Source organism: Ascaphus truei, chromosome 2, assembly GCF_040206685.1.
Source record: "Ascaphus truei isolate aAscTru1 chromosome 2, aAscTru1.hap1, whole genome shotgun sequence".
In the NCBI taxonomy this organism is placed as follows: Eukaryota; Metazoa; Chordata; class Amphibia; order Anura; family Ascaphidae; genus Ascaphus; species Ascaphus truei.
The window spans coordinates 436872243-436886519 of NC_134484.1; the positions used below are offsets into that span (position 1 = coordinate 436872243).

The 14277-nt window shown below is 43.9% G+C and overlaps 1 protein-coding gene across 6 annotated transcripts in view; it reads left to right on the forward strand.

Annotated features, from left to right (window-relative positions):
• DIP2C (disco interacting protein 2 homolog C) overlaps nt 1–14277 on the forward strand; it is a 492820-nt gene that overhangs the window by 286695 nt on the left and 191848 nt on the right. For all 6 annotated transcript variants that reach the window (XM_075587807.1, XM_075587805.1, XM_075587809.1 and 3 more), the window contains one exon: nt 4002–4073. In XM_075587807.1, the coding sequence (XP_075443922.1) occupies nt 4002–4073 (72 nt within the window). The remainder of the gene's footprint in view (nt 1–4001; nt 4074–14277) is intronic.

The following is a 14277-nucleotide window of genomic DNA, read 5'->3' on the forward strand; positions in this document are numbered from 1 at the left end:
TACTCTTCCAGTCCGTCTCTCTCCTTCAGTTATAACCTCTTTATTTCTCCTGTATTGTGCATCGTCTGTGTGCTTCTACTTCAAAATGCTGTAAAGTACCGTATATAGTCAGCGCAACATGAAAAACAAAATCTTTATCTACAGAGAAACATGACAGACTCTCACTGGTGTATCCTGTTAGTGTCACTGATTTGGAATCAGTCTTGCTGGGTTTTTTTTTAGCATCTGCAGGCTCAAAGACTTCAATGGAGTTTCACTTCTTAAAAATTCCATAAAAACAACATTTATTTTGTGTCTGGAGACCCCAAATACCACTGATTTTGGTCCGTGGTTGTTATATACTAGAACAGTGGTTTCCAACCTTTTTTGTTGTTGTGAAGGAACCCTATAATTATATACAAAATGTATCAGTATCCCAACTCGCTCTAATAGCGTGTCTGAGATCAGATGCATTGTAAGGAACCCCAACCCTCTCTAATAGAGCGTCTGCGATAAGATGCATTGTAAGGAACCCCAACCCTCTCTAATAGAGCGTCTGAGATAAGATGCATTGTAAGGAACCCCAACCCTCTCTAATAGAGCGTCTGAGATAAGATGCATTGTAAGGAACCCCAACCCTCTCTAATAGTGCGTCTGAGATTAGATGCATTGTAAGGAACCCCAACCCTCTCTAATAGAGCGTCTGAGATCAGATGCATTGTAAGGAACCCCAACCCTCTCTAATAGCGTGCCTGAGATCAGATGCATTGTAAGGAACCCCAACCCTCTCTAATAGTGCGTCTGAGATCAGATGCATTGTAAGGAACCCCAACCCTCTCTAATAGCGCGTCTCAGATCAGATGCATTGTAACGAACCCAAATTATTGTCTCTAATAGCGCGTCTGAGATCGGATACATTGTAAATTCTTCTGTTTATGGTATCATTTTCAAATGACCTATACATTGCAGGGAACCCTTTAGATTGCAAGAACCATTTTGAGTTCAAAGATAGTAATTGGCCTGGTTTGCATTGTTCGTTCTTGATGTGCAGCTGCGGCACTGAGTACAGGAGTTGTAAGCCCCGCAGTACCCGACTCCAGTCACCAGCGACAGTTTGAAGATCAATCCGCTCTTCTCAACAAAGGGGATAAGTTGCTTTTGTCACGAGATACATTTTTGAATGAAACATATATATTGTCCGCTCCCTTCTTGCTCGTTTCAAAAATCGCCCAAGCTGTTGCAACACAGTCCGGGGGAGGAGAGAGGATTTCCGAGCTCTCTATATGCGTGAATGAGATCTGGAAGAACAAAGCAGTGACATATCTGCCACCCTGTAGAGATGGATGGGAATAAATGCCATGCAAAGTAAAGCATATGATGTGTCGGTATTGCCGCATGCTGGAAATGTGGGCAGTGATTTATTCTTGCATGTTGCCTTTTGAAATATTAAACCGTCCCAGTTCTTTTTAACACTTTAAACTAGCACAATCCCCTTCCTGACGGTTGTTTTTCTGCCTCCCATCACTCCTTTGCTGCCAGATGCGCGGTGCCAGTCTGCTTCTGTTTTTCAGCTGGGACTTTGCTAGTAAAAAATAATTACAAATCTAAACTGGGATTTATCTTCACAGCTTTTGTAGAATAGAGGTCTGTTGGATAGAAATTAATAAACAAACTTGGGTAGCTGCAGTAGCCAGTCACTGCCCCCCGCAGAAAGAACGAGATGTCCCAGTGAATTAACGTTAATGGTTTAATTTCAAGTGAATACAATATGTCCCTGGTTATAACACCCCCTCTCTAGCATTCGTGCTGTATCTTGACATTGTGTATGATATAAACCAGGGGTGGCCAACTCCAGTACTCGAGGGCTACCAACAGGTTACGTTTTCGGGACATTCCCGCTTCAGCACAGGTGGCACAATCAGTGGCTCAGTCAACAAAAAGTTAATGCACAATGGCCCAGATAAATCAAGCATTGGTAAGGAAAACTGCACGTGTTATCTCCAAAATGAGTAAATATTTGATCCACTAGCAGGCATGTTTTCCTTACTGTGAATAAAACAGATAATGCGCTCATTAGTGATATATATAGGTTAAGTGTTATTGTGAACAGATTAATATACAACCTTAATAGGGAGGTTTTATGCTGCAGTTTCTGGGGGATGGCTCAGCTGTCCAACTAATACAGAAAAAAGAGAAAAACAGCGCAAAAAAACCTCATGGTGTAGTATTTAAAGAATATTTATAGAATAAAAAAGGGTGATTATTGCACGTACATCAGGATAAAGCATATAACAACAGGACATGTTTTGGACATGTTACCACTCTTGGAAACTGCTCCGTGTAGGCTCACTGTCTCTCTGGATGGTCCTCTTATCTTCAATAACCGTCCCAGCAAGGGGTGCGCATTTCTTTAGGAATTCACCCCACAGTGTGAGTCTCTGGTCTCCGGCGGGTCACTCGGCGGGAAGTTCAAACCTCTGTGAGGGATCTCCCGTCAGCTGTGATTGCAACACGCGCCCTCTCCTACGCGTTTCGTAATCGATTCCCTGAAGAAGTATCGATTACGAAACGCGTAGGAGAGGGCGAGTTCCATCTATATTCCTATCAATACCCACTGAGGTTTATACATAGAGCATATTTCCTGCACATGTTTTTGGACTTTCACCGCTTACATCGCTTACAACATCCGCGAGCAGGCGGGAGTGAGACCAGGACGCCGTCTGATGACGTCAGGACGACTGCGGCTCAACCCGGAACGGCCTGTGTGAACACAGCGCTTGTTGCAATCACAGCTGACGGGAGATCCCTCACAGAGGTTTGAACTTCCCGCCGAGTGACCCGCCGGAGACCAGAGACTCACACTGTGGGGTGAATTCCTAAAGAAATGCGCACCCCTTGCTGGGACGGTTATTGAAGATAAGAGGACCATCCAGAGAGACAGTGAGCCTACACGGAGCAGTTTCCAAGAGTGGTAACATGTCCAAAACATGTCCTGTTGTTATATGCTTTATCCTGATGTACGTGCAATAATCACCCTTTTTTATTCTATAAATATTCTTTAAATACTACACCATGAGGTTTTTTTGCGCTGTTTTTCTCTTTTTTTATGTTTTCCTTACCACTGCTTGGTGTAGCTGCGCCATTGTGCATTGATTTAATGAAGCTCCAATGCCTTCTCTAAAAGCCTGAGAGTGAGAGCAAAAGATGAAGCCTTTTCTATTCTATAAGTAGCCTGATGTTTGTCTGGAAATCTGCCTTTGCATTTCAACATGTAATACAGAAAAACATGTGGTGTGTGTGTGTGTGGGGTGGTAACTTTATGTAATGCTGAGCACCCTCCTTTATTGGGGCTTGTAGAGGGCTTTTCCTTCACATTCCCCACTACGCTGGTATGGCTGGTACGTTGCAGTTCCCAGCACTGTCATTGCATACCTGCGAAACAAGAACAGCATTTGTAAAACATAAAGGGGCCTATGCAGAGAGCAGCGAATTTTAAAATTGGCGAATTTATTAAAAAGTAGCTTTTTTGGAGAGTTTTATTCTCCATATGCAGAAAAGTGCGAATTCTGCTATGTTTAACATGGATGCGTGTGGCGAGTTTAAATTGGCGAGATGCGCGCTTCAGAAACGTGTAAAAACAAATTTGCGCCTTTTTTTCCCCTTTGCAATGGCCGCGAGCGGCAGCTTCTTGCCAGTTTTTTCTGGCGAGGCAAAAAGGAGACAATCGCGCCATTTTATTGGCGCGAACAGCCGCTAGATGCCGTTCGCGCCTCTCTGCATACGGATATTTTTAAAACTGGCGAGATTGAGGTTCTCGCCAGCCGCGAGGCGAGTTTTACAAATAGAAAAGAAAAATTGGCGCGTTTTTCGGAACTCGACATTTTCTGCTGCTTTCTGCGCGATTTTCTCCAAAAAATGGTGAATTTCGAAATAGCGCTGCTCTCTGCATAGGCCCCAAAGTTTGTTAAGCAGCCATACTGTTCCTCATGAAGCTTCAACTTTTCCTCCCCTGTTTTTGGCAGGTGACATCACGCAGAAAGGATATGAAAAGAAGCGATCAAAATTAATAGGCGCTTATCTGCCTCAACCACCAGGTATGTGTATACACCTCAGCCCTATTCCTAGCACTAGGCATCGCCATTCAGCAGTTCCTGTTAAGATGCTCAGATTTCCACGTGTTGCACACTTGGGGTTAAAAGTTGCCAATCCTCTGTGGAAAATGGCCATATCACAGCAGTTCCCCAAGCAGGTGGCACGTCCTACAAAATGGCCCTATATACACCTACTTCTGGGCTTCAGGTTGTGCAAAGAGGAGGAAGACGGGCGTGCAAAGAAAACACGTACAATACGCACATAAGTGCATCTTTAGACGTCAATTGTGTTAGTTAAAAGTTATTGTAAATTAAGTAATGAGTAGGATAGAAGTAATGAGTATGCTATAAGTAAATGTAAAGCTACTTTGTAGGCTTAGTACATTACCTTTGAAGTGGGTGAAATCTATTTGAATTCCTGTTCCTGATTTAATAATCATAGTATTTATTGTAATGTTTTTAGTAAACAAAAAAGTCAGTGTGTTACAAGCTCCTGTGGAAAAAAGGGTGTCAAAGGCGACCAGAACTTAATCCAGGCACCAAGGTACCAGACAGGGCAAAGCAGCCCAATAAAGCACAGCACAAAAATACAATCCGAGCTAAACGCTAGAAAACAGGGCATAAAGGGAGAATCCTGGCTGGTTAGAGGCGGAGGACCCCATCAAAGGCTTACCGAGGGCTTGCTTCCACTCTCCGATGGAATAGGGACCATCTAGACCAGGGGTGCACAAACTGGGGCGCACGGCGGTTACAGAGGTCCCGCGCAAGGTCTTCCCCATGGCATTTAAATTAAACGCTGGGGGACCGTGCGAGGCCTCTAACTCGCTTACCTTTGCTTCCAGCGACGCTTTGCCATGGCAATGTGACGGCACATGACTCATTTGACGCCGGAGCCAACGTAAGGGGGGGGGACAGCATGCAGGGGGAAAAGTCTGCGCACCCCTGGTCTAGACCCCTCTGGTGTGATTCATGGCAGAACACTTTTAAATTTCCCGCTGAAAGTCCTGCTCTTGGCTTCTCTGGCTCATCTTCAGTCTCGTATCACAAAGCAGGTTCAAATGTCACGCATCCTAGGGCTCTCCGATCCTCCTTCGGGTATCTCCGGCACGGCGTCGGAGCACACCACTTAGATCTGCACGACCGAATCCGGGTGAGCTGTGGAGCGCGGATCAGGTTCCCTTTTTCTAGCTTCCATAGGAAAGCATGGTAGAAGATCTGGCAACCAATCACAGACCGGAGGCTGCTCACGGACCAATCAGAAGCTGAGGGCTTGGCTGCATTGGCCAGTCAGGGATGGGGTCGGGCTTAAGGACTTAAAAGGCTTGTGGAGGGATAATAGGATAAAATTAGAGACATTGAGGGCTATATTTACTAAGCCTCAAGACACATTATTAGGTATCTTATGACTTTACACCGCCTATAGAATAAATATATCCTTGGTAATCAGGTAATTCAATGGATGCCAAGAATCACACCAGGGAAAAGATTGTTAAAAAAAAAAAACTCGCTTAGAAACAGCCCAGAATTGGAATTTGCTGGCTTTGATGTTAAGGGTTGACGTTTATTAATCATTGAAAATCTTAGAGCACCTTATTGGCTTATTCAGGTGCATGGGCCATAATGTGCAGTGTTCGACAAACCTATACATTTGCTCGCCCCGGGCGAGTGGATTTAACCCCCGGGCGAGTAAATATTGGCCCAAGCAGCACATGTTTGGTACTAGGTGGCGAGTAGATTTTTTTGTGTGGCGAGTAGATTTTTTGGTGATTTGTCAGCCACTGATAATGTGCACAACATTGTAGCATCGTTTAGTATATCTGGCCCTCCGTTACTGGGGTGCATTCTTCTCTGGGGATGAACATTGTTATTCTAAGCTCTACCTTTCGACAAACCCTCCTCTTTCCACCCTCTTCTGCCCAGACTTGGCCACCTCCCTATACAATAGTTTTCTCTTGTTTATCCTTTCCCAAAATGATACCATCCCCTCAATTCTCTTCCTTTCTTTTAAGGATCTACACCTCCATATATCTCTACTGTGATATCTAGTTGCACCCCTATTCTTCTCTTCCATTCAACCCACAGTTTTCTCACCTTTGCACAGCTACAGCCCTGTCCTGTCTTAAACCTTTTTCACTAATCTCTCCCTACCTATGGACCGCTCTTCCACTCAATATTCGTCAAGCACCTTCACTTCCTACATTCAAAGCCCAGCTGAAAATTCACCTCTTAAAAGAAGCAGCTCTCTACATTTTCTACTCCTCCAGTACAAACTCCAGATGCCCTTGACACTTGTGCTCACCTGCAAAGCTATACATAGAACCGCTCCTCTCCACTTTTCTGACCGAACTTCCAAGTACTCCATCTTCCTCATTAGTTCCTATCAATCCCGCCTACAAAACATTCTGTGCTACCCCACAACTCTGAAATTCCCATCCATGCACGATCACTCTCCCCTACCATACAGGGTATAGATTTAAAAGTTCCCTAAACGCACTTTTTGAAGGAGGACTGTCAAACACTCTCCCGATGCCTTTTTCTTTTACTTTCACCCTAGAACGGCCTGAACATTATAGCTAAACCCATGCTAAGCAGCTTCCGTCCCCCACCCCCCATACAACACATACACACTATGGTCTCCGTTTAACTTGTTTTGTAATACCGTGTTATTTGTCGTCCCTTCCATATACTTACTTTGCTGTGGAGTACGCTGGCACCTTAGAAATAAAAGATAATATGAAGCTGTAGCATATATATATTTAATGAATTAAACCTAAACAAGTAACCTGTCCAGCCTTCCGCTGTGTCACCTCTAGGTTACCACCAGTTCAGTAGAAATTCATCTCCATGCATACGTGTATTTGCATGAGAATAGTGCGGATCAAATTAATATAGAAGTAATTACTTTTTTTTTACCAGTTGGTGTTTCATCTCAGTTACCTTGTAACAATGCTATGACCCTTGATTTGTTTAAAATAATACATTATGGACCATAGACTACTTTTACCCAACTTGGAATGCATCTCTGGCTGTTGCCAATAGCTTGATGTATTCCAAATGGAAACCCAGAAGTGCTTAGAGTTAGTGCACAGCATTCCAAAGTGCGGGGAAACTGTTTCAGGCGAGGAGAATCCTGCTTCTGCAGCCAACACAACACACAATTTCTTCCAAGTGCAGGTCTCTTCTAACACAGAGTTTCAAAATAGAGCTCTACTCACAAGTTCATAATGAAGTTCTCCATGTAGTATGATAGCCAAGAACAGTGGAAAGACAACGTTTCAGGTCCCATATGGACCTTTCATGGCAGCGACCTTGTTCTATCCCAAGTTGTCAGCAATGTTGGAAAGCGGGCACTAAAGGGTTAAACTTTGATTTTTGCTCAAAATGACTGTGATAATTAGAACAGACACATTTATAGCAGCGGTCCACGTTGCTCTACATTTCTCATTTGGAATTGCCGATACCTGTCTCTTGAGCCCTGTTTTCAGGGTCCTTTATGTTATCTTCTATTCCTGGGATACAAAGCCCTTAATAAACAGGATTCAATGAAAGGATTAAAATGGCCAGCAGATTGACTTCTGTAATGTCTGCTATGGCAGACATGGAATAAACGGCAATAAATCCCACAATTAGAAAAGAAAGAAAGCATTATGTTTAGAAGATACTGCTACATCGGGATATGAACATGGCTGCATTTTACAGGACTGCTGGTATAAGATGCACCATTACTAATCTTTCCCATCCATAGTACACCACAAGCACACATTAGTAGAGGCATCATTAAACATCACTTCGATCTGGCGCCCGAGCTTTTAGCCACGCTGCTCCCACTTTTTGAAGCAATCACCTCTTGGGCCATAATTATACCTCAAAACATACGCGTATAGCGGCGCAACGCAGCGCCAAAACAAAAAGCAAAAAATCCTATGGCACTGCTCATACCGCTGGCGATGGTCGCGCTGCAGCTGTGCTGCAAAGCGGACGGCTCGGGAAGAAACAGAGGATTTAGGAGTTTTTTTTCTTGCGACGGCCGCGTCACGTGAGCGGTTCAGCCAGTGAGGGCGAACCGCTCACGGCCACGCCTCCCCTGCTCTCTCTCCCTGGTATAATGAAGCTGCTGCCCGGGGGCAGCGCTGGGTGACGTTACAGAATAGCGCTGCCGCCTTGCAGCACTTGGTATAATCTCAGCCTTACCGTTCCAGAAGCCCCCTCTTTGGAAATCTATAAAAATAGGCTCAAGACCTACCAGTTTAACCAGGTATTTAATTAATGATCCACTACCTGTCCATCAATTAATAGCTACAATACCATCCAATCCTGTATTGCATCTTTCCTTTTGTTTGGTCTCTTTTATAACCTTAATGTTTTTTTTCTTTCCCTTTTTGTAACTGTGAAGTGCTTTGAGTCCCATTGGGAGAAAAGTGTTGTATAAATAGTTATTAATATTTAAGTTATGTGAAAAATCCCTGAAAACTCCCCTTTACACTGAAGCCTGGAAGGAATCTGGCATACCTCTAATATTCAACTCCCCCCTCTCCCCCTTGCAACCCTATTGGGACTAGCTTTGCGGCTCGACCAATCGCCACACTATGTAACAACCCCTAACATCCCCACCCTAATGGGATAAGCAGTCTGGCTGGACCATACTTCAACTTGAGGTTGATTCCATCCCACAATGAGCAGCCACTTTACCTTTTGTTTCAACATTGTCTCTCATCCACTCTAGACTGTAAGCTCTAACGAGCAGGACCCTCAGTTCTAGAGATGGACTAAACAGTCAATCTGTTTCTTGGAATCTCCATAGCTTTCCATTCAAAATCTGTTAAGCAGTGTAAAATCAGTTGACAAATTGTTTGTTTCAATCTGTGCTGATTAATCAAAAACCGCTTTGGGATACAATCTGTTGACGGATTTGTAGAACCCAATCCGTGGATTCCACAATCCGTTGAGGGATTTTTAAGAATCCTCCCAACGGATTGTAAAATCCGGTGATTGTATTCTAAAATCCTTCCAAAGGATTGCGGATTGGATTGTCAATTATATATATTTTAAATCCGGAGAAGGCGAGTCGCCCTTATTGAGATTGATTAGCGGAAATCCGCAGACACAAGGAACCTGCCTGTCTCTACTCATTACCTATCTGTTTGTGCATGGTTTCCTTTATTTGTAATTGTACTGTACAGTATGTAGCTCTGTTTATATCAATATCAAATCTCTGTACTTCCATTGTACCGCGCTGTGGAATTTGTTGCTGCTTTACTAATAAATGATAATAATAGTAATATAGCATCATCTTCTTTGGCAATTATTTAATTGCAAGACCACTCTACATCTTATTGCTCTAGAATGTAAGTAAAACTTTATGAAGACAATTGACAAGTAATTTGTTGTACATGATATATATATAATTTATTTTTTAAAGCATTAATGATTAGATTCAGTGCTATTTCTATCAATTTCTTGCATATTATGCATACCTTAGCAACAAGAAATATTTGGCATCAAGTTCAGCTGTAATTCATTGGTTATTATCACTCTCTCTCTATTCCATTAAAGCTGTGGACACAGAAAGTCTTGTATTACCACTGGAAGATAGCAACTGTGCGGAGTGATTAGTCTAAAGGCCAAACTTTTTCTGCTTCACGGTCTTCTATTGTAACCAAAACCATTCAATCACCTGCAGAACAGTGGGGGCAGAAACACAATCATTACAGCTATGTGCTTATTTACCCTTGGCTTTTTGTTCCGTTAGTGAACGAGTGATAATACAATTATGTGGACAAAATGTAACATTTGGAACAGTTTAACAGAAATATAATTGTATTTATCTAGTGGCAACTAGCAATTCTTGGCGGAATAACTATGCGTAATAGTTCTGCCTTTGCATAAAAACTTCATACCAGGCATGCAAATTCTACAGTATACAGGTGGTCCTGGTGTACTTAACAAATAAAACAAAATAAATGCAGTTATACGAATATTATCAGTATGTCAGTGACATACCTTCTTGACTGAAAGCAAACTGAATGAGTGTGTGGGCTGCTCTGCTCTGTTGTATTATTTTAAGTGCGGATTCTTTTTGCCAAGGCATTAAGGGCCATATTTATCAAGCAGCCTTCTAGCAAAGGGCACCTTCTGAACCTGGAACCCACCTTACGGCCCATTCAAGTTAATGGGTTGCAAGGTGTCTCCCAATGCTAAATGTGTCATATGACAGAACAAGGAAATAAAAAAGCGAAGTATTCGTAGCGCTGCCCTGTAAGTAGCCTCGCTCGAAATCAGGCAATCCTATGCGAAAAATTCTAGCAAATGTTTCAACCACACACGTTACCAAGCTCTATATCCAACGGTGCAAGTATTGATCTACATCAATCCTCTGCAGTAGCTATATTAAAGAGGCAAACATAAAAGGGTACCTGCAGCACTCATAAACGGCTAATGGTGGTCACGCTCAAAGCAATTTAATGCAAAGGGAGCAAAACAATTCCAGAAACAGAGCATATTACACAGGGCACTGTCAGGATGTAGCCACCTAGGCACATACTCCCCCAGAGAGGGGTATACCCAGGAGGACTGGGGAAGTGCAGTAAAAAGGTGCTACACACTGCCAAAAAGGCAACAACACATAAAAGGAAAACACAATCCAAAAATCAGGGGGGTGGGGGGGGCGGCTACGTCTCGGGCACTTAGACCTTCTGGGCCTGTTCCCACATAAGAGTGGTACTTCCCTTTAGGGGGAAAGAGCAGTCCCGTAGGTGCAATGTAACCTGTGAATACTTGGTTTATAAGTGGGTGATGTAGGAAAGATCATCTTATCGGCTGCTCTGCAGCACATCACCCCACCATCCGGCATGCAAGAGAAGTGTGTCTCATGTTAGAGGCAGTGCAAGCAGCACTTAGAACAAAAATATGTATATATTTTTTAATATATGCAGCCTTTGATTATCTTTGTCGAAAACTAATTATCTAAGCTGCTGATCAATTCATTCTCCCTTAATTGATCAGCAAACATCCTGCTTCTCAGGGTTCACTAAATGGCTGCCTTTCAGTTTCAATTAATCCTTCAGTCAGTGTAACTCAGCAGCTACAATGTGTTTGTATATGACTAAGGTGACATTATCTATTGTTACAGTTTGCAGCTCAAACTGCTGGGAACATTGGCAACCAATTATCACAAACAGAAAAGTGTTACAAAGATCTTGCACTGCTGGGGAAGTGTGTTAAAATCTGCTGTAGGATTCATGGGATGTTCATTATATTAAAATTAATTTAAAATGTCATTAAGATTGGAATGATATATATATATTTTTTAATGTAGTAAGTATTATCTAATACTACAGAACTGATTTATTATAACAAAAACACATGTAGGATATTGCATGGATTACTCCTTTAAACATATCCTAAAACACTTGCCCTAAAATAAACAGTGAGTCAAACATATAGCAGCAAACTACAAATTACAAAAGCTATTGGTGCAGCACGCTCAATTGCCCTCCAATAGAGCAAAAAAAGCAGTAAAAAAAGAGCGCGCTACTCTATTGCAGCAGTGCGCAAACTGGGGGATGCAAGATTTTTTGGGGGGTGCACGGGGGCGGTTGCAGAGGCCCCACGCTCTTCCCCAAGGCATTTCAATTAAATGCTGGGGGACCGCTCGAGGCCCCTGCAACCTCCTACTTACCGAGGTTCAGCCGGATCCGGGACGTGTGACCATTGACGCCGCGGGGTCATGTGACGTCACGGTTGCCATGGTAACGCGGTGTTGAATAACGCAGCAGGTCACGTGACATCAGAGGAACTAAATGCTGCCGCGTGAGGTAAGGGGGGGTAGGCGGGTGCAGGAACGGAGGGAGCAAAGCAGGGGGGGGGGGCGCAGGAAAATAAGTTTGCGCGCCCCTGCTCTATAGTACTATAACATACAAGACAAACAGAACAAACATAGCTCAGACAATACACCATATAACCTAAAACACTGAAGGGAGAGAAGGGGAGACCAATAGTGTAATATGTCAAAAAGTACAAATATATTACTAAAAGGTATACAAGGTCTCGCAAACAAACAAGAAAATCAGACAGAGCAACAATGAACCAAGGAGGCCGTCCGATCCCTCCATGGATGCTTCCGTTCACTCATATCGGTCGGTTTGGTGGCTGATTCTAAATGCTCCAAGCTGCAGCTCCTCTGCCTTTGTGCTCTCAGGCGGAGTTCCAGCCGACACCACCTCCTGCTATCAAGCATTCATCGTACTGTATGCGTCTCGGGATCTGTGCTTCAAACCTCGCTATCAGGTGGAGATTTCCTGAGTCTTCCAGCAATCATCCAATCATCTCACTGCTCGGTTCCGATTAACTCTGAACTTCCTTTTTTCCAATGCGATTCGTTATGTTGGTTACAGTTTTATGTATTGATCTGTGTCCTGTACATTTTATGTAAAAATATAGAGTGGTATAGCACCAAGTAATAAAGTGGTGTATGTGTGGTATATTTAGTTATGTACTTAGGATTTTAATTATGGGTGTATAAGAATGATATGATTGTATATATAAGAATATGTCGAGAGGGTGAGATGGATCTGATCGTTGGTACTGATGGAGGTTCACTGTGATGTAAGAGGTCGGAGGAGTTAGGGTAGATTAATGGGACTATAAAGACGCGAGTTCTGGATTTGGGCTATTGCCCTGATGGAGACCGTATATCTGGCGAGACGCATTGCAAGAAGGAAGTTTATAGTTAATCGGACAGCCAAGTAGTCAGGTGACCAAATGATTGCTGGAAAAACACAGGAAATTTCCGTCTGATAGCGAGATTTGAAGCACAGATCCTGAGACGCATGCAACAGACGCTTGATCGAAGGGGGTGGAGTCGGCTGGAATTCCGCCTGGGAGCACACAGGCAGTGAAACTGCAGCTTGAAGAATTTAGGCCGTGATTATAGTGGTGCGAAAAAGACAACAAAAATTGTCTTTTCGTGCGAAGGCCGCATCACGTGAGTGGTTAAGCCAATGTGGGTGAACCAGCCTTGTGACGCGTCCGCCACGCCTCCCCATCGCCTTCAAATCACCTCGGAGCTGAGTACAGGGATCACTTGAGCGACAGGCGCGTGCAATACCAAGCGCTCCGTTGCGCGCGCCCCTACTATAATCTCAGCCTTTGAATCAGCTACCAAACTAACTGACACGAGTAAACGGAGCGACCACGGTGGGATCTGAAGTCCTGCTTGGTTCATCATTGCTCTGCCTGAGTTTCTCTGAGTGACACCCAGCTTTTAGAAATATATTTATTCTTTTTGACATATTACACTATTGGTTTACCTCCTTTTTTTGCTCCACTCTTCTCTTCTCTCAGATACCAATAACACTCTCTCATAATTCACTTCTCCAGTCACTGTGTGGCCCCAGTATTGTTTTTCACCGTTTGTAAATGTAGCTCTGGTAAGAAATGGGGCTATAGTTCTATCCTCCTCCTGGTATAATCCCTGGTAAGGGCAGGTTTCCAGGAGTTATCATGGGTTTCCCCCACTTCAAGCACTTGCCCTGAGTGGTGGAGGTAGGTCACCTGACCCTGTGTCAAAGCAAGAGACACAGGGGCGGTGCCTGCTGAGATCATAAAAGAGCAGTGCATTTCCTTTTTAGTGTTCTGTTGTGTTCTGTTCAGTCTGACAGTAGTGATAGAGTTAGGAAGCAGAGGAGTGAACAGCTCCTGAGTAGAGCTGCTATAGCCATAGTTAGTGAGGTGGACCAAATACCTCTCACCCTGCTTAGGGGGTGAGGGAAGAGCTAGCCCCACTCTGGATGCCCTTTGGGTCCAGAGTGGCGGCAGGGAACATCACAAGGGAGAACAGTTAGTGGACTGTGCATCAACTGTACCTGTCGGCTGCTGCTGCTGCCCAAGAGAATAAAGAGACTGCTGCTTTTAAAGATAATCCTTGTGTGAGACTGGAATATCTCATCCCTGTGGGGAATCTCTGTGGTAAGGATTCCACCCCGCATTTCTGGGGCTTACTATAGATGGAGGCGCTGCACCATTGAACAAAGACGAAGGCATCCACCCCAGTAACCTGTTCCTGTTATCCCCCATGTCATCGCGGGAGACTCAGGCCCTCCTGTTGCCAGCAGGTATGCACCACACAGAGACATCTAGCCAGATCCCAGAACACCTTAGGGGACCTGATCTGCGATTGGGGGGGGGGGGGGAAGAGGGGCTAGATAAA